This window comes from Microtus pennsylvanicus, chromosome 4 (genome assembly GCF_037038515.1).
Source record: "Microtus pennsylvanicus isolate mMicPen1 chromosome 4, mMicPen1.hap1, whole genome shotgun sequence".
In the NCBI taxonomy this organism is placed as follows: Eukaryota; Metazoa; Chordata; class Mammalia; order Rodentia; family Cricetidae; genus Microtus; species Microtus pennsylvanicus.
Window position 1 is genome coordinate 113770864 of NC_134582.1, and position 20633 is coordinate 113791496.

General features: G+C 48.9%; 1 protein-coding gene across 1 annotated transcript in view; it reads left to right on the forward strand.

Annotated features, from left to right (window-relative positions):
• The window catches only part of Gpr137b (G protein-coupled receptor 137B), a 38490-nt gene that overhangs the window by 9077 nt on the left and 8780 nt on the right, over positions 1-20633 (forward strand). The window contains exons 2-5 of the mRNA XM_075970211.1: positions 10860-10909; positions 15982-16204; positions 18378-18527; positions 19970-20098. Of these exons, the coding sequence (XP_075826326.1) occupies positions 10860-10909; positions 15982-16204; positions 18378-18527; positions 19970-20098 (552 nt within the window). The remainder of the gene's footprint in view (positions 1-10859; positions 10910-15981; positions 16205-18377; positions 18528-19969; positions 20099-20633) is intronic.

Genomic DNA, 20633 nt, shown 5'->3' on the forward strand with positions numbered 1-20633 from the left:
GGACGCTCAGGGCCCGTGGACACACACCATGAGGCAATGAGATGATACTGGTGCTGGCAGGCAAGGGAAGAAGGAAGAAGACCAGGGCCTGGGGGGGGGGAGGTTATGTAATTTCCCCAGTGTATCAGGAAGTGGGCAGTGCAGCGTGGCCGTGAGTAGGTGCTCACGTGCCGCTGAGTCCCTCACCTGGTTGAGTAAGAGAGCTCCTTTTATGGGTCAAGAAAGCATCCAGGCTAGTCTTTGGGCATTTAGAATCGAGGTTTGAAGACAAGCCAGGTGATCCTGAATCCTAGTAGCCATGTGGGCGCCACAGGACTCCATAGCGTCTCAATAGGCAGGTGTTTGGCATTTCACTCACCGAGGCCTCAGGAATGCACCGGGCAGGTGCTGTTACCCGTCCTATTTTAGGGGTGCCGGAGGAGTAGTGAGGTCAGGCACCTGTCCCAGATGCACAGCTGATAATTGGTGAAGCTATCGCGGTTCAAGCCTGGGTTCAGCTCAAGCCTCCCCACTCTTCCCCTTGTTCCTCCCCTTGAGATGGATGTGTACAGGTGGCCTGCGAAGGCACGGTGACTGTGGCGCTAGGCGAAGATGCAGGAACTAGAGAGCCGTTCCACTGAGCGTTGTCGTGGGTGGACACGCCAGCTGTAGAAGACTGCGGGAGGGATAGAGACATTCATAAGAAATACAGCCGGTTGGTGGTGGCTCAGACCTTTAATCCCAGCACTCAGAGAGGCTGAGGCAGGCGGATCTCTGTGAGTTCCAGGCCACCTTGGTCTACAGAGTGAGTTCTAGGACAGCCAGAGATACACAGAGAAACCCTGTCTCAAAAAAAAAAAAAAAACAAAAAAAAAATAAAAAACGAAAAGAAGAAGAAAAAAAGAAACACAACTGGTGTGTGACAGCCCCATCGTTTCTTCTGCATACGTACATATACACAGTAAAAGTATAAACCAGCCTGAGTCGAAAACAGTAGCCTCAGGGAAGGAATCACCTTGGCAGGGAACAGAACCAAGCAGGGCTTAGCTGGCAATGGTAGCAGTTTTATTAAAATCAAAGTGCAGAGCTGGAGAGGTGGCTCAGTCAGTCAAGTGCTTGCTGTACAAACATGAGGACTTTATTTCTGATACTCAGCATCCACATTAAAAACAAGCAAACAAATAAGCCAGGCATACATAGTAACATATGCCCGTAATCCCAGCACTGGGGAGACAGAGACAGGAGGATCCCTGGAATTGCCTGCATAACCAGCCTGGCTTAACTGGACATTGCCAAATTTAGTGAGAGATACTGTCTCAAAAAGTAAGTTGGACACTGGTTTAGGAAGACTTGTGATGCTGACCCCTGGGGCGTACACACTCACGTTCTCTCTCTCTTCCTCTCTCCTACTTGGGACAGACATACAAAGTGTTACTATTGGAAGTGAATGCTGGGCATATGAATTACTCTCTGTGCATGTGTGCATACGGAATGTTTTGAAATAAGATGTTTAAGTGGCTGGGGATATGGTGTAGCATATGTACGAACTCTTGTATAACATATGTATGAACCAAGTAAAAAGGATGTATGGGCCTTAGAGGTGATGGTGCGGGCCTGCCATCCCAGCTACCCTGGAGGCTCCGCGGGGGGGAGGGGGTCTGGAGTTCACAGCCTGTCTGGTCTTCAGAGTAAGTTCAAGGCCACCCTCAGCACCTTACTGAGACGCTATCACAAAACAAAAAGGGAGAGGGATGTAAGGGATGTGTAATTCAGCAGGAAAGATGCAAGCCTGTCTTCTTAACATTGCCAGACCAGCCCACATACATACATTTACAAACCTATGTGTGCACAGCTAACTTCCCAGCTACTTCTAAGGGCTCCCCAGTGCCTTCAGCCCACAAGGCAGGGCCATGGTTGGCAGAGGGTAAGGGGATAGTGCTGCGGCCCCAAGCCTATCTTTTCACAGGATTGGGTACAGACTCTTAAGAAGGTTATATTTTGGAAGGATTTTGAAGGTTTCTGTAGAAGAATTCTTTTTTTTTTTTTTTGTGGGAGTGGGTGATTTGCAAGTAGGATCTCAATATACAGCCCCAGACTAGGCTCAAACTCGAAATGATCCTTCTGCCTCAGCCTGCCAAATGCTGACATTACAGGTACGTACCCACACCCTGCAAACAAAGGAGGAATTCCAAATTAAGTATAAGTTAAGAAATGTCATGGAGCTCTTGGAACATAGTGGGAACGGCTGTGTCTCTGGAGTCAGCAGGTTTGCAAAGGACACTGTCACACATGGGAAGGTAGGTGATGCGGGCTGTTTCTACCAGGACCAACTATTGTGACATTAGTGAAAGAGAATGCCAATGCCAGCGTGAAGTAGTGGTTGAAAACACGGGTTATGGGGAGTTCAGAGGGTGTGAGCCGATCTGTGACATCAACAGCCTGAGATTTATTAGGGGAGAGAGGCAGAGGTCAGCCACTTCTCAAAAGAACTGCGTCACACGCAAGGGCCTGTCATCTGGAAGGGTGTGGCGAAGAGCCTGGGGTTCCTGGGGGGTCTTGAGGTTAATTATAGTTGAGTGTAGTGAAGAAGCCCGTTCAGGGAACCATGCAGGACCCCCACATTCCTGTCATCTGTCAGCTGCAGCCTTTTAAGGCTGAAACTCAGATGAACAGCCTTCACCATAGAGAACAAGTCACTGAGTGCCACCTAAGACCTGTGTGACACCCTGCCTGGACCCGCTAGGACAGACAGACACTGAGAGGACTTATTACTGTCTTTTCCGCGCCTTCCCTTTCCTCTTATTGGAGATTGAACCCGAGTTCTTTTGAATGTGAGGCAAGCTTGCTATCACTATGAACCCCGGCCCTTTTTGCTTTTCATTTTCAGACAAGTCCTCACCCAGTTGACCAGGCTGACCCTGGACTCAACTCTGTACCCCAGGCAGACCTTGAATTTAGATCCTATCTCGGCCTCCTAAGTGGCCTGCATCATAGTATAGTGCCCAGCTCCAGGTAGAACTTAAAGAAGCAGAGGAACTGGGTATGGTGGTTGTGGGACTGTCAGCTCTGTGCCTGAGAGACAGAGGAAGGGGCTTGAGCCTTTTAGGCCAGCCTGTGCTAACCGATACCCCCTCCCCACAATAACAAAAGGCTGATGAAGTGAAGTTAAAACTAAAAGGAATTTACAGGCCCCTTTGTCTTGGAAAAGGCCCAAGAGACAGGCCTGTAAGACCTGAGGTGACAGGCCTATGGTGTCTCTGATGAGATTGGTATCCTCCTCCTTCAGGCCATTCCTGCTGTCTCTCTGTCCCGTTGGTGGGGGAATCCCCTGAAAGCCCTGGTCTCAGTGTTGGGAGGGGAAGGAGGAAATGCCCAGTTCCTGACCCAGCTTCTCAGGGTGTCTGGGAGCCTATCTTGGTCAGTGTTCTGCTGTGAAGAAACACATGACCAATGTAGGTGGAAGTTTCTGTCCTGGCCGCCTGCTCCTAAAGAACCATAGTTTTAATATTAATTATCAATGCTCAGCCAATAGCTTAGACTTGTTACTATCTAACTCTTAAATTTAAATTAACCCATATTTCTTATCTGTCCTCTGCCACATGGCTCATGTCTTGTTACCTCATTTTCTATACATCCTGATTCCTTTTCATCTCTGGCATCTCCTCTGACTCCGCCCTTTTCCTTCCCAGCATTCTTAGTTTGGCTTTCCCACTTAACTTTTTCCTGTTCAGCTATTGGCCATTCAGCTTCTTTGTTAAACCAGTCTCAGTGACAAATCTTCACAGTGGACAAAAGGATTATTCCACAGCAGACCAAGGCGATTCTTATAAAAGAAAGCATTTAATTGGGTGCTGGCTTACAGTTTCAGAGGTTTGTCCGTTATCGTCATGGCAGGAAGCATGGCAACACACAGGCAGACATAGTGCTGAGGAAAGTAGCTAAGAATTCTACATCCTGATCCTCAGGTAGCAGGAAGAGAGAGAGTTCAAAGCCCAATGACACACTTCCATTAACAAGGCCACACCTCCTAATCCTTCTAATCCTTTCAAAACAGTTCCACTTCCTGGTGACTAAGTATTCAAATATATGAATCTACGAGGCTACTCTTTTTAAATAATTTTTATTATATTTTTTTACTATGTAAAACAATTTTTAAAAATATTTATTTATTTAGTATGCAATGTTCTGTCTGTATGCCTACAGACCAGAAGAGGGCGCCAGATCTCATTATAGATGGTTGTGAGTCACCATGTGGTTGCTGGGAATTGAACTCAGGACCTTTGGAAGAGCAGGCAATGCTCTTAACCACTGAGCCATCTCTCCAGCCCCTATGTAAAACAATTTTTAAATTGAAATATATTTCGATCATATTCTTCCACTTCCCCAAGTCCTTCCAGATTCTTTCCCCATCTCTACCCACCCAATTTGAAGTTCTTTCTCAAAAAACAAAACCCCCCAAAACCAAGAAAACAAAATAAGCCACCACCCAAAAAGAAGCAAAATGAAATGCCAAACTGCAACCAATTAAAAGCATACAAAAAAAAGTGACATCCATTATATGCTGGTCAACTACTCCTGAGCATGAGACCTGTCCTGCAGTGTTGATATGCCCAGTGTCAATCCAATAGAGAAAACTGATTTTCCCTGTCCCAGCAGGTGTAAGTGACAATTCAGTTGTTAACCTTTACCATAGGGACTAGATTTTCCCTCCTTCCTTTCTTCCTTCCTTCCTTTCTTCCTTCCTTCCTTCCTTCCTTCCTTCCTTCCTTCCTTCCTTCCTTCCTTCCCTCCTTCCTTCCTTCCTTTCTTCCTTTAAAAAAATACAACAAAGTAAAATATAATAAGATAAAGCAAGAACTATCAAAAACAAAAACTATGACATCAAAGCTGGACAACACAGACCAAGAGAAGGCATAACAACCAGAGACCCACTTGTTTGCACACTCAGGAATCCCATAAAAACACTTCACTGGAAGCAGTAATATGTACGAGACCCATGCTAACTCAGCTCTGTGAGTTCAGATGAACTCCTGTTGATTCCGAGGGCCTTGTTTTCTCGGTGTCCTCCATCCCCTCTGGCTCCTACTCTTTCTGCCTCTTCCACATGGTTTCCTGAGCTCTGAGGGGAGGGATTTGATGGAGACATGTCATTTAGACTGAGTGTGCCAAGGTCTCTAACTTTCTTCGTAATGTCTGGCTTTGAGTCTCTGTATTTGTTCCCATCTGCTGCAGGAAGAAGCTTCTCTGATGATGGCTGAACAAGGCACTGATCTCTGAGTATAGCAGAATCATTAGGAATCATTTTATCACTGCATTCTTTTTTTCTTTTTTAGCCTAGTTTTTTGGTTTTACCTTAGTCCCTGGGCTGTCTAGTTTCAGGTAGTGTCAGGGTATGGGTTCCATCTCATGGAGTAGGCCTTCAAGGTCAAATGAGTGATTGTATGATTAGTGGTAGCTTTGTGCCAGCATTACCCTATTTGCAGACAGTGCACCATTGATGATAAAGCGTTTGTGGCTGGCTTGGTGTTTACATTTCTCTTTGGATGTGTGCGGAGGACTTCCCTATGACAGAGACCCTGGAACGGAGGGAATGAATGCTCTGTGCTGGTCCCAGCTGGACATCTATGTGTTCAGTGAGTTGTGTGGTGTTGTCTTCAGCAACGGGGCCTTGCTGTTAGTTGTGGAGAGCAATCAATCACAAGCTATAGTCTTGGTGACAGCCTGAGTTGTTTGGGGATCCCAATGGGGCTTCTTTGGGCAACAGCTCCATTAGATGTAATCCAGTCCTGGTACTGGAAGCTTTTTGGTGACAGGAGATGGCCAGCTGGACTCTGTTTCCTTGTGGGGGCCGCTCTTACTCAAACCACCCCAGGCCATGGCCTGGCTACTCATCCTTTCACTGGGTCTCCTGCCTCTTTCCTGCTCAGATCTTCAGTCTTAAAATTTTAACCAGGGCCAACTCACACCCTGAAATAACCTCTGCCTGACATGTCACCTGAATCCATTTTTAAAGAGTGATTATGTCCAGATTTGACTCACGGCTCCCACTTCCCTCTGCCTGGGGTTCTGGGTACGCACTTCCCTCTCCGGCCTTCCCCAGCTGCCAGACCCAGTGGCCACAGTCACAGTGCCTCACCTCTCCGCACACGTGACAGCCCTCCTTGTCCCACAGTCCCCCAGACTGACCTTGACTGTTTGAATAGGCCGGTCTGACTCCTCTCTGTTCCTCTTAGCAAAACAAAACAACAGCTTAACTAGGGGATAATTCACAGCCCACGATTCCTCTACTTAAAAGGGCACTGCAGTTAGAGTGGTACAGCTATCACTACAATCACCTGTCACCCCAAAAGGAAGTCCCTTTCTCCCCACCTAACTGCCCAGACAGCCATCCACCTACAGCATGGCTCTGATTTGCCCATCTTTGCTTCTGCCGAGAGCAGTTCTCCTTGGAACCCTTCTATGGTTTTAACCTCCCCAGCCAGGGCCAGGCTGGTGTCTCGCAGCCCCTGATCCAGCCTTCCTGCTGTGCCAGAACTCCAGGAGGCTCCCAGGCTCACACTTCCACCTCCGCTCCTCTGTGTCCTCACAGTTCCCATCTCGCTACCCCACACCTCCCTGTAATTCTACCTTCTGCCTACCTACATCCTGTCAAATCCCACGAACCCACAATTCCAAGCGCCCCCCTTCTCTATCCTCATATCTTTTAGCTCCTCACGCCTTCCATGTCTGCTCACACTCCCCACATCTCAACCTCACCCTCCCCATACTCCCCCCTTCTCTCTCCTCACCTCCCTTCCTTTCTTCATATCTCCTCACATTTTACCTTTTCTCATCTCCTTCACTTTTGTACACTCGCATCTTGATGCTGTCCCACACCTCACTACAAAACCTCACACCTCTCTCACCTCCTCAGACCGTCCTGTATCCCACCTCTCCACCCTTCCCTCACCTCCTCAGACTGTCCTGTACCCCACCTCTCCACCCCTCCACCCCTCCTTTACCTCCTCAGACCGTCCTGTACCCCACCTCTCCACCCTTCCCTCACCTCCTCAGACTGTCCTGTACCCCACCTCTCCACCCTTCCCTCACCTCCTCAGACTGTCCTGTACCCCACCTATCCACCCCTCCTTTACCTCCTCAGACTGTCCTGTACCCCACCTCTCCACCCTTCCCTCCCCTCCTCAGACCATCCTGTACCCCACCTCTCCACCCCTCCCTCAACTCCTCAGACCGTCCTGTACCCCAACTCTCCACCCCTCCCTCCCCTCCTCAGACCGTCCTGTACCCCACCTCTCCACCATTCCCTCCCCTCCCCAGACCCCTCTGTACCCCATCTCTTTACACCTCCCTACCCCTGCCTTTGATCATCCCCTCTTTTATCTGACACCTCTCTTGGTCTCTCACCTCCACACCTCTCAGATCTCCTCACACTCCCTGTCAGCCCACCCTGTCAGCCCGCCTGCTTCCTTTCAGACTTCCCCACCTCACACTTCCCTGCTTGTCCTCAGACCCTTGCACCTCCTGTCTCCTCACTTCCCCTCAGACCTTCCTGGGTCTCACATCCTCCACACCTCATTACCCATCCTCATGCCTGATTCAATGTCTTTCTTCCTCTCACCATTTCCTACACCCTCCATCTTCTCTTCCCTCTTCTTTCTTCGCTGGTGTTTTTTAGGGTATGCCTGTTTGCCTTCAGGTCAGGAACCAGCTCTTCCTTTCTACAGTTCTTCAGAGGTCAGCCAAGTGCCTGCTGCCTCCGCTGGCAGTCCTTTGAGGGGCCCATTAGAATTGTTTCCTTAATCTCTTGTTGAATTCACCCCTTAAGCAGTCAGGTGGTGGGGTCTCCTTCCTGCACCTTTTGTGGCTCTGACTTTGTATCCCTCAGGATATATATGCTGTCAACAGCTCTGTAAACTGCAAGAGTGATTCATCTTTGCCTCCCCACCGAGGAGCTTCTTGTATTCCCAGCTGAGCTCCTGGAGTCAGTGCAGGCTCACAGAGGTGGGTAGTGGGATAAGAGGCCCCAAGGACCAAGGCTTCACGTGAGGCTGGTTTCCATCAGTCTTTAATGAAGGCCTGCAGACAGAATGGGTGCACAGGACAGCCTGGAATTATTACTGCTTTACAACTTAGCGCAGAGTGTATGTCTTAATTAATGAGGACAAAATTATGTTCAAAGTCTTTATATTTGCATTGATCTATCAGTATGCTATCTATCAAATATTCGTTCTCATGTCACTAATATCTCGGTTTCAGTCGTCAGTCATTTCTGTAAACTTTAGGGAACTTAAGTTTTAGGACAAGGGAAGAGTTCTGAGCACAGTCTGAGGAGCCTGGCTGCATTCAGACGAGATGCCGTTGCCACACTTGCAAAGTGGGTGAGGCTTTTGTTTTGATTTTGGTTTGTTGGCTTGGGAGGATCACGGTGGTGTCCTTCTATCTGGGATGACTTCTTCCCTTCAGGCAGGGAGGAGACCTTAGTGGTGAGTTAGGGTTGGTAGCTTAGTGTCATCTTGATAGCGGCAGGTGAGAGGAGCGACTTTCCTATTTAGTGTATTCCTTGGATTCATGTCCAGGGGCTAAAACTTGGATACATTTTAAATGTGCTCTTCCTAATTAATATTATTTTTTATTTTTATTTTTTTGGTTTTTCGAGACAGGGTTTTGCTGTAGTTTTAGAGCCTGGCCTCGAACTCAGAGATCCGCCTGCCTCTGCCTCCCGAGTGCTGGGATAAAGGCGTGCACCACCACCGCCTGGCTGCTCTTCCTAATTGTTGTTGCCATTCTCGTTGGTGTTGTTACTGATTCTCAGGCTGCCATGAACACCCCATCTCTACCGCAGGGCAGTGTTCCCCGGCATCTGGTCTCTGAGCGGCCATTAGGAAGACTGAGTGATGAAATCAGTTTGGAAAACTCTGACGTACAGCATGTTTCTCTTAGAGACTGACATTATAGCACTCTTTTTAAAGGCTCTGAGAACTCCTGTAGGGAACAGGTATTTTCTGGGGCCCCAAGACAGGTCAGTGGGTAAAGATGCTTTCTGCCAAGACTGATGGCCTGGGTTTGATCCCTGGGACAAACCCTCCGTGACAGACTCACAGATGCTCTTTGACCTCCACCCATATTCATGCACACACAAATGCCCATATTCATGCACACAGAAATGATTTAAGAAGATAAGTATGTTTTCTAATGTTTCTACATGTATTTGCTCACATGACCATATTCTCAGTTTCCAATACTGTTTATTATTGATTACCCGGTCTGTTGGAACAGTGTAAAGGTTTTGCCTCAGAGCTAATCCTCACACGTGGGTTGCCGTGCTGAAGCAGGTGAATGTTTCCAAGATGTGTGTGCTGGAAATGGGAACCCTGCCCTTTGTGTGGGGCTGGGAAAGGATTTTCATGGGTCTTGGCTAGGGTTGTTGGGTCTCCCCCGAGTTCATTCATTGTGTCCTTCACTGAAAGTGGGCAGGCAGAGCTGCAGGGCCAGGGACTTCTAGAAGCAAAAGAAGCATTTCCTTATTTGTAAGGTACATAGTTGGTGGGGCTGTGTTGACCAAGGGACTGTGGGGACTATTTTGGATCTCTTGAATGAGGACACCGTTCTGCACATGCCAGAGAAAGCAGACACAGCACTGGCCAAGGCTGGGAGTGAGCTGGGATCCCACAGGAGCCCTGGGCCTCCATTCATAGTCTTTCCCATGTCTTCGTGTGACCTAGGCCACATCTGCGGCACTGCTGAGGGCAGAGATGATGGTGGCCCAGTCAGAGACTTGAGTCCGCAGCTTGTAAGTCTGTGCTCCCGCCAGCTGCAGTTAGAGACTATTTTAGTAGGTCTGCATATCTGGACACATTTTCTTCAGTGGGACTGTAAGCCATCGAAGGCAGGGCTGGTCTTGGCCTTCTCTTTGCTGACAACATCATGCATGGAGCCGAGCTCATGGGATAGGACCACTCACATGTGTCCAGGCTGGCAGTGTGGCTCCCAGGGGCACCATGGGTAGGGATGGTTAGTCTCACGGTAAAGCCACTGAGCGTTGGGGATTTGTAGATAGTGAGTTAAAGAAAGCTACAGACATTGAATGAGCCTGACTGTAGCACAACATTAAACAAAGTGATGTATTTTTTTTTTTTTTGAATTTTTTCGAGACAGGGTTTCTCCGTAGTTTTTTTTTTTTTTGTTCCTGTCCTGGAACTAGCTCTTGTAGCCCAGGCTGGCCTTGAACTCACAGAGATCCGCCTGCCTCTGCCTCCTGAGTGCTGGGATTAAAGGCGTGCGCCACCACCGCCCCGCAAAGTGACGTATCTTTATGATAAGATAAAGCACCTTTTTTGTGCGTGACAAGAGTCTTGCCTTGGCTGGCTCTAAATTTTTGAATTTCCTGAGTTTGGGGATGGTGGTCAAATACCACCGTGTCTGCTTTAAAAACACCCCTTAAAAGTCTTTTCTGTCTTTTCTTCATTGGCTGGCTATTTTAATGAAGGTTCCCCCCCCACACACTTTTTTTTGTTTGTTTATTTTGTTTTAGTTTGGTTTGGTTTGGTTTTCTGCAGTCCTGGGAACTGAGCCCAAGACCTTGTTGATGTTAGGCAAGCCCTTGCCTGAGCTCAGGTTTTCATTAGCATCCATCCTCGGTCCGTACTTTACGTTTCAAGACAAGGTTTCACTGAGCTGCTGAAGCTGACCTTAAACTCACTTCGTAGCCTGGGCAGTCCTGGAACCTGGTGCCCTCTTCACCTCAGCCTTTTGAGAACTGCTTCTCAGTGTCGGAAAGTGCCCGGTACCTGGCTGTGAAAGGAAGGGGACTTAAGTGACGGTGACATCTTGTTGCTAAACACTTTAATGCCCCAATCTTCCATGTTTTTCTGTCATTGCAGGTGATTTTCAAAGCCAAGTCAAAATACTCTCCAGAATTACTCAAGTATCGGTAAGTACCTCAGAACGTTGCTTCTCAGACAAAAGGTCAAAGTGTACAGAGTGTGTACACTCACCCTCTGTAAACACCAGACAGCCCTGCAGTGGTCCTGTTTGCCTAATGGAGTGCTCTCCTTGCTCATGAGAGCCGGCACATTGCTGGATTTGCTGGAGTCCTGTGGAACAGTATGTACACACACACTCACTCACTCACACACCCACATACACACCAGGCTGGAGTCCTGTAGAACAGTATGTACACACACACACACACACACACCAGGCTGGAGTCCTGTGGAACAGTATGTACACACACACACACACACACACACACATACACACCAGGCTGGAGTCCTGTGGAACAGTATGTACACACACACACACACACACACACACACACACACACCAGGCTGGAGTCCTGTGGAACAGTATGTACACACACACACACACACACACACACACACACACACATACACACCAGGCTGGAGTCCTGTGGAACAGTATGTACACACACACACACACACACACACACACATACACACATACACACCAGGCTGGAGTCCTGTGGAACAGTATGTACACACACACACACACACACACACATACACACCAGGCTGGAGTCCTGTGGAACAGTATGTACACACACACACACACTCAGTCACACACACACATACACACCAGGCTGGAGTCCTGTGGAACAGTATGTACACACACACACACACACACACACACACACACACACACACACACACACCCCAGGTTTGTCTTGCACACTCTGTCCTCCTTCCTCAGCCTCCTGCTTGCTGGCTTTGCAGGTACTTACTATCATGCTTGCTTCAAACATGTAACTTTTGGTCTGGTGCTCGTTCAGCATGCATGAAGTCTTGAGTTCAACTCCTAGTACTTATAAAAACCGGATGTGGTGCATACCTATGATCTCTGGACTCTGGAGGAGGAAGCAGAAAGGTCAGAAGTCCAAAGTCATCTCAGCTAGATACCAAGTTTGAGACCGTTCTGGTTTATTCTAGAAGCCCAAGAGAAGGCCATGGTCTGAGGGACTCCTCGAGTGACATGCTCAATTAATGGGAAAAGGTGATTGTGTATGTTCCTCCAGATGGTCTGTGACCTTCCCTGCATTGTTAGAGAAAGTGGTCATTCTCCAAACCTAGAGTGGTCAGATTTGGGTCAGGTGTGATGGTACACACTTGTAATCTCAGCTCTTGGGCTCCTGAGGCAGGATCCTGTGTTCGTGGCCTCCCTGTGCTGTGAATTTTGAGCTAATCTGGGCTCACGAGACCTATTTCATCAAAGATAAGCAATAGTGATCAAATTTGGCTATGGGGACATAGTTTAAAAAGAAAAAAAGGCCTCAGAGGGGGCTGGGGCACATTGCAATCTTTGTGGGCTTGCCCCAAAGCACTCCCCCACCACGGGCACAAAACACTGGAAAAGTGAATCCTTGTGTCACCACAGAAATGTACACAGATTTCACTTCCACATCCGTGGAGTCAACATCAGTGGGCCAGAAATAGGCTGATGTCATGGGTCTGCGGTTCTGAGAGTGTACTGCTCATCCAGGGGACCCGAGTTCTATCCCCAGAACCCACGTGTAGAGAGTATAAAGAGAACCAGCTACCATAAATTGTCCCCTGATTTCCACATGTGTGCTGTGGCACATGAACCCACATACATACATTATATACCCCCCATGCACTCTAAAAATATGACCTCCCCACAAAAGAACCTCCCAGAAAGAAATTGCATCGGTACTGAACATACACACATATTTTCTTATCAGTCATTTGCTGTCTGTTGGTTATCCTGCATGACACAGACTTGATTTAGGTTATACAGGAAAATGTGCATAGGTTCTGTGTAAACAGGCCTTTTTATGTAAGGGTTGTCCAGGCATCCTTGGATTTTGGTGTCTTTGGTGTCCTGGAATGAATCTCTTGTAGATACTGAGAGATGACTGTGTATGTAATGAGGATTCTACAATATTTATTCAACGCTCAATCTATTTAAATGCTTTTGAGTGTGTGTGTGTGTGTGTGTGTGTGTGTGTGTGTGTGTGTGTGTATTTGTGTATATGGGGATGCCCGAGGACGCTGGAAGTGTTGGCTCCCTCTGGAGCTGGAGTTATATGGTGCTGTAAGCTGCCTGCTGTGGGTGCTGGGGATTGAACCCAAGTCCTCTGGATGAGCACACACTCTCATAACCACAGAGCCATCTATTTGGCCACCAGAAGAGTTATTTTTTCATTCCCAGTCTGTATCCGGGAAACAAGTTCAGAAAACTGTGCGTGGATTGGGAGTCTGTGCCCAACACTGCCTGCAGTTTGTCTGCTCTGATTCTGTCACTGCTGCTGGGTCGTTCTCTGTGTGTTTTTCCTCCACACTGTTGAGCTGGAGCTTTATCCACTAGATGCTGGGGCGTTGGGGCCAGGAGGTAGAGTATCCTTAGTCTCAAAATTACAAATACCGTCAACACCAGAGCACCTGAATGTGCTGATGAAACGTAATTGTTTTGTTGTTGTTGTTTACACTTGGGGTCTGTTCCTGAGATACCTCACTCTAATTTATATTCCCAGCTTTTAAAACAACTTAATTTTTTTTTAAAGATTTATTTATTTATTAGGTGTACAGCATTTCTTCCACGTGTGCCCGCATGCCAGAAGGGGGCGCCAGATCTCATTACAGATGGTTGTGAGCCACCATGTGGTTGCTGGGTATTGAACTCAGGACCTCTGGAAGAGCAGTCAGTGCTCTTAACCACTGAGCCATCTCTCCAGCCCCCAAACAACTTAATTTTATAATTAATTAATTGTACTTGGGATTAAACCAGGGCTTTGCCTAGTTGCAAGCATTTTGGATGAGGGATACTCGGTTTGCAATGAGTAGAAAGCTGTTTTATGGTAACAGCCCAGCTTGTCTGTGCTCTGCACCGCATCTCCCATCACGGTGCTAACCAGGCTGACCCTGCTTAGCTTTTGTGGCCTCTGGATTAGTGATGCTCAACGTGGGAAGAAATGAAAATGATGCTGCCTTCGTTTGCAGCTCCTCCACCTCCCAGGACCTGCAGTGATGTGAGCCGTTGAGGTTCTGCGTCTTCCAGAAAGAGCAGTCTGACCTCTTGTGTTTTTTGGGGTAGGAGTGGGAGTCTGGGATGGAGTTTTAGTCCCCCAGTGCCTGTGTCCAACCCCAATCACATACTCCTTCTGGTATGTCAGGATCTCATTTCTCTGGGCCACATGTTCCTCCTTCCAGGGTACACACACACTCTGAGCTCCTTGTCATTAGAGCTGGCTTCCCCTTTTCATCAGATGAGCCAGGAGTGCATGTGGCTCTGGGTACAAGGCTGTGCAGGGAGGCATCCATGGTCCCCTGGAAAGATACCCTTCATTCATGCCAAATTGTTTCCAGCAAGAGGATGTTGTAGTTTGGGAACCAGAGGGAGCCAGGTTCAGGTATCTCACGCAGGGTTTTGGGCCTGAGCCCTTCCTTCCGAGGCGAGGTTTCATGTATTCAAGGCTGACCCCCAGTTCATTAGAATGTCACTGAAGATGGCTGTGAACCGCTGATCCTTTCCTGGTTCCACAGGCGTGCACCAGCACTCCCGGCTAATCAGCACTGGGAATCGAACCCAGGGCCTCATACGTGCCAGGCGAGCACACTAGCGGCTGAGCCACGTTCTCCCATCTCAGAACATACAGAACAGCGGCTGGAAACCCCGCCTGCGGTGGCGTGAGCACAGTCAGGCCTCAGGCTCTGAACCTTGAGTAGGTGGGGGCAGGCATGACTTGGTTCTTAAATCTCTCTGGTTGTCAGTCATGAGAAACCTGTGGAATTTAAGTGTGAGGGACCCAGGAAAGCAGAGAAAATGGAGGGTGCGTGAGGGTCAGAGGCAACAGAGGTCTCTGTAGCAGCTACTGGGCTGAGCTACAGGCTGTTCTGGAAGCCAAAGAGCAAAAGGCTTTGTGGGATCACGGCTTCTAACTGGTGTTGAGACTAGAAGCATAGGTCACTTGCAACAGTCTAGTGTGTGTATGTGTGTGTGTGTATGCATGTGTGCAGGGGGCGGGGTACATGCATGCATATGTGTCCACTTATGCACTCAGAGGCCAGAGGAGGACATTGATGTTGTGCGTCCAGCTCTATCGCAGTCCTTATTCTCTTGAGGTCGTCTCCCACTGAATCTGGAACTAGGCCAGACAGTTCCCATCTGTCACCCTAGCCACCTCCAGTCACTGGGCTGCAGGTGTGTACGGCCATGCCCTTTTTGTGAATGTTCTGGGGATGTGAACTAGGGCTGAGCGAAGCCCTCAATGCCAGTCCGTTTTTGAGCCACACGATTTCCCTCTTTTTTGCATTTCTACCACGTGGGTCTGCGGGAAGAGCTGTAATGGGAGTGTGAGAGGAGCCTGAGGCGAGACCCCGAGCGCCAGTGAGGCGGAGCAGTCTGCGTCACCTGTGGCGGTCTCTGACATGTGTGTAGCTCTGAGAAACTGTAAGCGGGAACTGGTGGGGAAATGAACCGCCTATGGCTTGGCTCTGCAGTTTGATAAGAATAATCCATTTAGCATTTATTAGTTGCCGTGGCAGGTTTGTGTTGTGGTTTCCTTGCACTGTTAGAGCTCAAATCCAGGTCTCTATGCTAGGCAAGGGTTTTGCCACTTAGCTGCGGCAGGGTTTTTTGTTTCGTTTGGTTATTTTAAACCTGTATTCATTTTATGTATGACTGTTTTGTCTGAGTGTATCTGTGTATACCTCGTGTGGGCCTGGTTCCAGTACAGGCCAGAAGTTGACCTTTGGGCTGGAGTTACAGACAGTTGTAAGCTGTCATGTGGGTGCTGGGAATTGAACCCAGGTCCTCTGGAAGGAAGAATTGCTGAGCTGTGTCTGCAGCCCCGGTGGCAGGTTTTTACTGATAGAAGCTCTCTGCAGCTGGTGAGTGTGGGGAGGCATACAACACATATGCAAATGATGTGTTAACTACATCCAGCTGTCCCTTAGCATTTGCGAGGGATCGGTTCTGCGACCCAGAATGTAGCGCTCAAGTAACATCCTGGTGTCTCGTTGTCCCCAGGTTACCCCTCTACCTGGCCTCGCTCTTCATCAGCCTTGTGTTCCTGCTGGTGAATCTGACCTGTGCTGTGCTGGTGAAGACGGGAACCTGGGAAAGGAAGGTTATCGTCTCTGTGAGAGTGGCCATCAATGATACACTCTTTGTGCTGTGTGCCGTCTCTCTCTCCATCTGCCTCTACAAAATCTCCAAGATGTCCCTAGCCAACATCTACCTGGAGTCAAAGGTAAGGTGGGAATGTGGCAAGTTCCTTATTCTGAAAACGGCTTCCTGGCTTGCACCTAGGGCACAACAGATCTTGCTTGCCCTGTGGCTCACTGAACTTTGTGTGAACTTTTATTTCCGGGTGGCTTAGCACACGTTAAGTGTGTAAAGTTGTTGGGAAAGCTCAGTCTGGTTTAGAGCTATATCTGTTGAACCGTTAACTCATTTTTGTGGTGCTGGAGATCAAATCCAGGGCCTGTGCATGCTACGCAGCATCTCCCACTGAGTTACAGCCCTGCACATTTGAAAAATTCTTATTTGGAGACAAGGTTTTTGATGTTTCCCAGGCTGGCTTTGAACTCAGCAAAGGCTAGCCTCAAACTTGTGGTCCTGCCCCTAAGGCCTCTGAGTAGTTAGGACTAGCAGAATGTACCATTAGGCCTGGCTGAACCCACATCTTAATGTCTAGTAGTATAGCTATACCAACAACACTAATAGCATGCTTGTGTCTAGTGTTGTCTGTCCTTGGTCCCTTGATAAACACCCTTTTGGGGATGGGGTAATGGGCTCAAACTCAGGGCATAGTGTATATCAGCCAAAATCTATACCACTCAGCTCTGTCCCCAGCCTTTAAAAAACAAAGAAAAAAAACAAAACAAAAATCATAAGACAGGGTCTCGCTGAGTTGCCTCAGCAGGCCTTGAACTGTCACCAGGCTGGACTTAACTGGTGATAACCCTGCCTCAGCCACCATCACTATAGCTGGGATTATGGGCTTACACCTCCAGGCCTGACTTGACAAGCATTTTTAGCGGGAGTGTTAAATCCCACTTAATGGATAAGGAAACAGAGACACGCCCAGAGAGGTCAGGAAGCTTGTCCCAGGTCAGCAAATGAGGGCCAGGGTTCATGGCCTCCATGGTGACTCCTTGCCGGTGGAATGTTCCCAGCGCTTGCTCTGGGACAGCCAGGGGGACTGGCCCCTCACCTCCATCCTCACCCTGATCACTCCTCTGGTCTGGCCCTGTCAGTTGTGAGGAGCCTGGGATTTCTCCAGCGTCTGTGTTTTAGCTGCCCTGTGACAGACCTGCTGTCGCCTTCCTCTGGAACTCTCAGGGTCTCCGTGTGCCTTTGGCCTGAAAACTGCAAGGGTTGTCTTTAGGGAGGGTCAGTAGATGAAGATCCCTACCTCTAGCCCTCACAGGGCACCCCGTGATTCAGCTGGACTCATGAAAATCCTCCATTAGCTGGGCCATTTTACATTTATTTTTTGCCATCAAGTTCATTATCTTACTTCTAATACATGCCATCAAGTTCATTATCTTACTTCTAATACATGAGTTGTGCATAAAATTTTGAAAAAACTGTTTTTAAAAGGGAGGCTTAAACGGTGGATGTCAGATATTAGCTGACCCGTGACAGATGATTCTTCAGTGCAGGACGCAGTCAGTTCTGCTTTCCTGTGGTCCTTTATCAGGTTCTGCCTCAGTTAAAGCTTCATAAAGAGGAATAAGTCACAGACAACCCGTGACCCCATCCCAGAGGCCGAGCAGGACTCCTGTGCTCCCAGCCTTGAAGGTTCTAGACCTTGAACAAGGCCGTGTGTATCCTGACCGGGGCTTGCAGGCTGTGCCAGGCAGTCAGCCAGGATCTTGTCACTGAACCGTGGGACTTAAGGAATCCCATGAGCTTTGTGACTTTCTGGCTCTTAAGATCAAGGCCTTGGGGGCTAGGTGATGCCCCAGCCAGTGATGCGCAAGCATAAGGACCTGACTCCGACTCCCCCAGAAAACACATTAAATGTGGAGTGCAGCATCATGCGCTCGTAATCGCAGTGCTCAGCAGAGGGGGCAGGAGGACCAGCAAGCTCCAGGTACAGTGGGACCCTTTCTCTAGCACAGGGGAGAGTATGACCCAGGAAGACACTAAGAGACACACACGGAAAGAGGCCTGCAGTTGACCCTCTTAGTGGCATCGTCCCAGTCCCACGTTTTAGATGAAGGGAACAGAAATCTGAGAGGAAGGGGTGCAGAGGCAGCAGGGTCAGGAGTGGGATGCTCTGGGTGACACCAGGGACGGGGTCAGTGGCCCACTCCTGTTGGCTTTGTCTTCCAGGGCTCATCGGTGTGTCAGGGCTCACTGGGTGACACCAGCGATGGGGTCAGTGGCCCACTCCTGTTGGCTTTGTCTTCCAGGGCTCATCGGTGTGTCAGGTGACCGCTGTCGGTGTCACCGTCATCTTGCTCTACACCTCTCGGGCCTGCTACAATCTGTTCATCTTGTCCTTTTCTCAGATCAAGAATGTCCACTCCTTTGATTATGACTGGTACAATGTATCAGACCAGGTCAGTGGGGGCGTGACAAGGTGCTGCCTCAGTGGGGACCAGGTCAGTGGGATGTAATGAGGTGCTGCCTCAGTGGAGACCAGATTGGTGGGCAAGGTATTGCTTCAGTGGGGACCAGATTAGTAGGATACAGTGAGTGCTGTCTGCTGGAAAGCCAGACTCCCCGTTTCTGCTATTGTCCAGTCCTGCCCTGTGGGAGTTGATGGCCCACTGATGTGCAGACACAGATGAACCTCTGTGGTAGAGAAATGAACCCCTCTAGTAGGACTCTGTTGGATTGCTTTGCAATACTTCTTAGGGTTATCTGGAAAAGCAGCAGATACCTAAAAGTGTGTAAGTCCAGGTATAAGATGTCAGCAGTGCTCACAGCTGGAGCTGATTTAAGACGGTGAGATAAAAAATTACCTCAGTGAGCTAAACCCACAATGGCTATACACATTCTATCCCTGGAAAAGATGAAACCACGACTGTAACCTAGCAACCCTGGCCAACCCTGTCCCACAGGTGCAGCAGGGAGAAAGCTGGGCAAGGATGCTCAGGTCCACATGCCGTTTAAGGAAAACCAGACATGAGAATCCTAGACCTTAAACAGTGGTTGATTCCAGAGGTGTTCATCATACACATAAGGGTTTTCAAGAGCAGACAGTAGCGCTGGTGCACACCACTCAAACCATCACTACTGCCCACTTGACCTTTTCCTCTCCCCAAACTGAAGCTTCATCAAGCAACAGATTTGTTTTTAAGTTACTTCTGTTTTTCTTTCAGCCAAGAGCCTAAAACCTCTATGTTTGGGTGCGATGGTTTTGGTGGTTTCAAGCACCTGCACCTCCTTGGGGAATGGGCCACAGCACTGGGCTGAGCTGCGGTTGTCAAGGAGATGTAGGAGACATGAGTGCCGTCTCCCTAGGGAGGAGTGAGGCAGCCTTTAGCATGATGTGCTGGAGAAGGCTTGAGGACCAGGCTGTGGCTCAGTGTTCTCTTCCCAGTAATGGGCCGGGAAGCTGCCATATCCAGTTCATCTCTACTCTGGGACCTTCCCTCCATGAAGCCCCCGTGGCCCTCCCCTTGGGCACTTCCTTGCTCAGGGGACTTTTCCTGGACAAACTGCCTGTGATCAGCTCTTGTGGGAACAGGGCGTGGCTATTGTTGTGAAGATGAATCTGGGCAGACAAGCTACTTTCCTTTAGAGGAGGAGTCTGGGCTGGGTGTGGGCTCTGGGTTCATCCCCTGAGCTGCAAGAGTAAATGAGTGGCCAGTCATAAATAGCCATCTAAATGGCCTCCATGTCCTCTAGCCGGGGCCTGACCCATCACTGAGACCAGGTTTCAAAGTGTGGGCTTTAGGAGGGGCCTATCACTGTGCCTAGGGCTGATCTCTGCTCTGTGTCCTCCACCACTGGTTGCCTGAGGTCTCCTGACTTCATTTTCCCCACTCTGGAACAGGCAGACCTGAAGAGCCAGCTGGGTGATGCCGGCTATGTAGTGTTCGGCGTGGTGCTTTTCGTGTGGGAGCTCCTACCCACCACCTTGGTGGTCTACTTCTTCCGAGTCAGAAGCCCCATGAAGAACCTTGTAAGTACTCAGTCTCTGTTTGCTGGCACCCCAGCACCCCTAATCCTCTTGAAACCAGCAAGTAGAATTTCCCTCCTAGTTTTTCAGTGAAAAGTGACCATTGTGAGGTAGGCTCTTCTTTCTCTTTAATTTTCATTTCTTTTATAAAATAAAATGTGTTTGGGGGTTTAGCTTTAAGAGAATTAAGGTACATCTCATGGCTCAGGAACTAGTGAGAATCTTGGACCTTAAGCAGAGTGCGATCACAGAGGTGGTTATCATACACTCAAGGGTTTTCAAGAGCAGACTAAGGATTCCCACTGCCACACAGTGTTCACTGCCCCCCCCCCCCCCAATGCTGCTCTTTTAGCAGAAGACGGAGGGAGGTATGGCAGTTGGTAGAGTACTTGCCTGACATGCATGAAGCCTTGGGTTTCATCCGCAATACCACATAATCCAGGCATGTAATCCTAGCACTGGGGAGACAGAAGCATGAGGATCCGAGTTTCAGTCATATTTGGCTACGTAGTTAGTTCAAGGCCAGCCTGAGCTACAT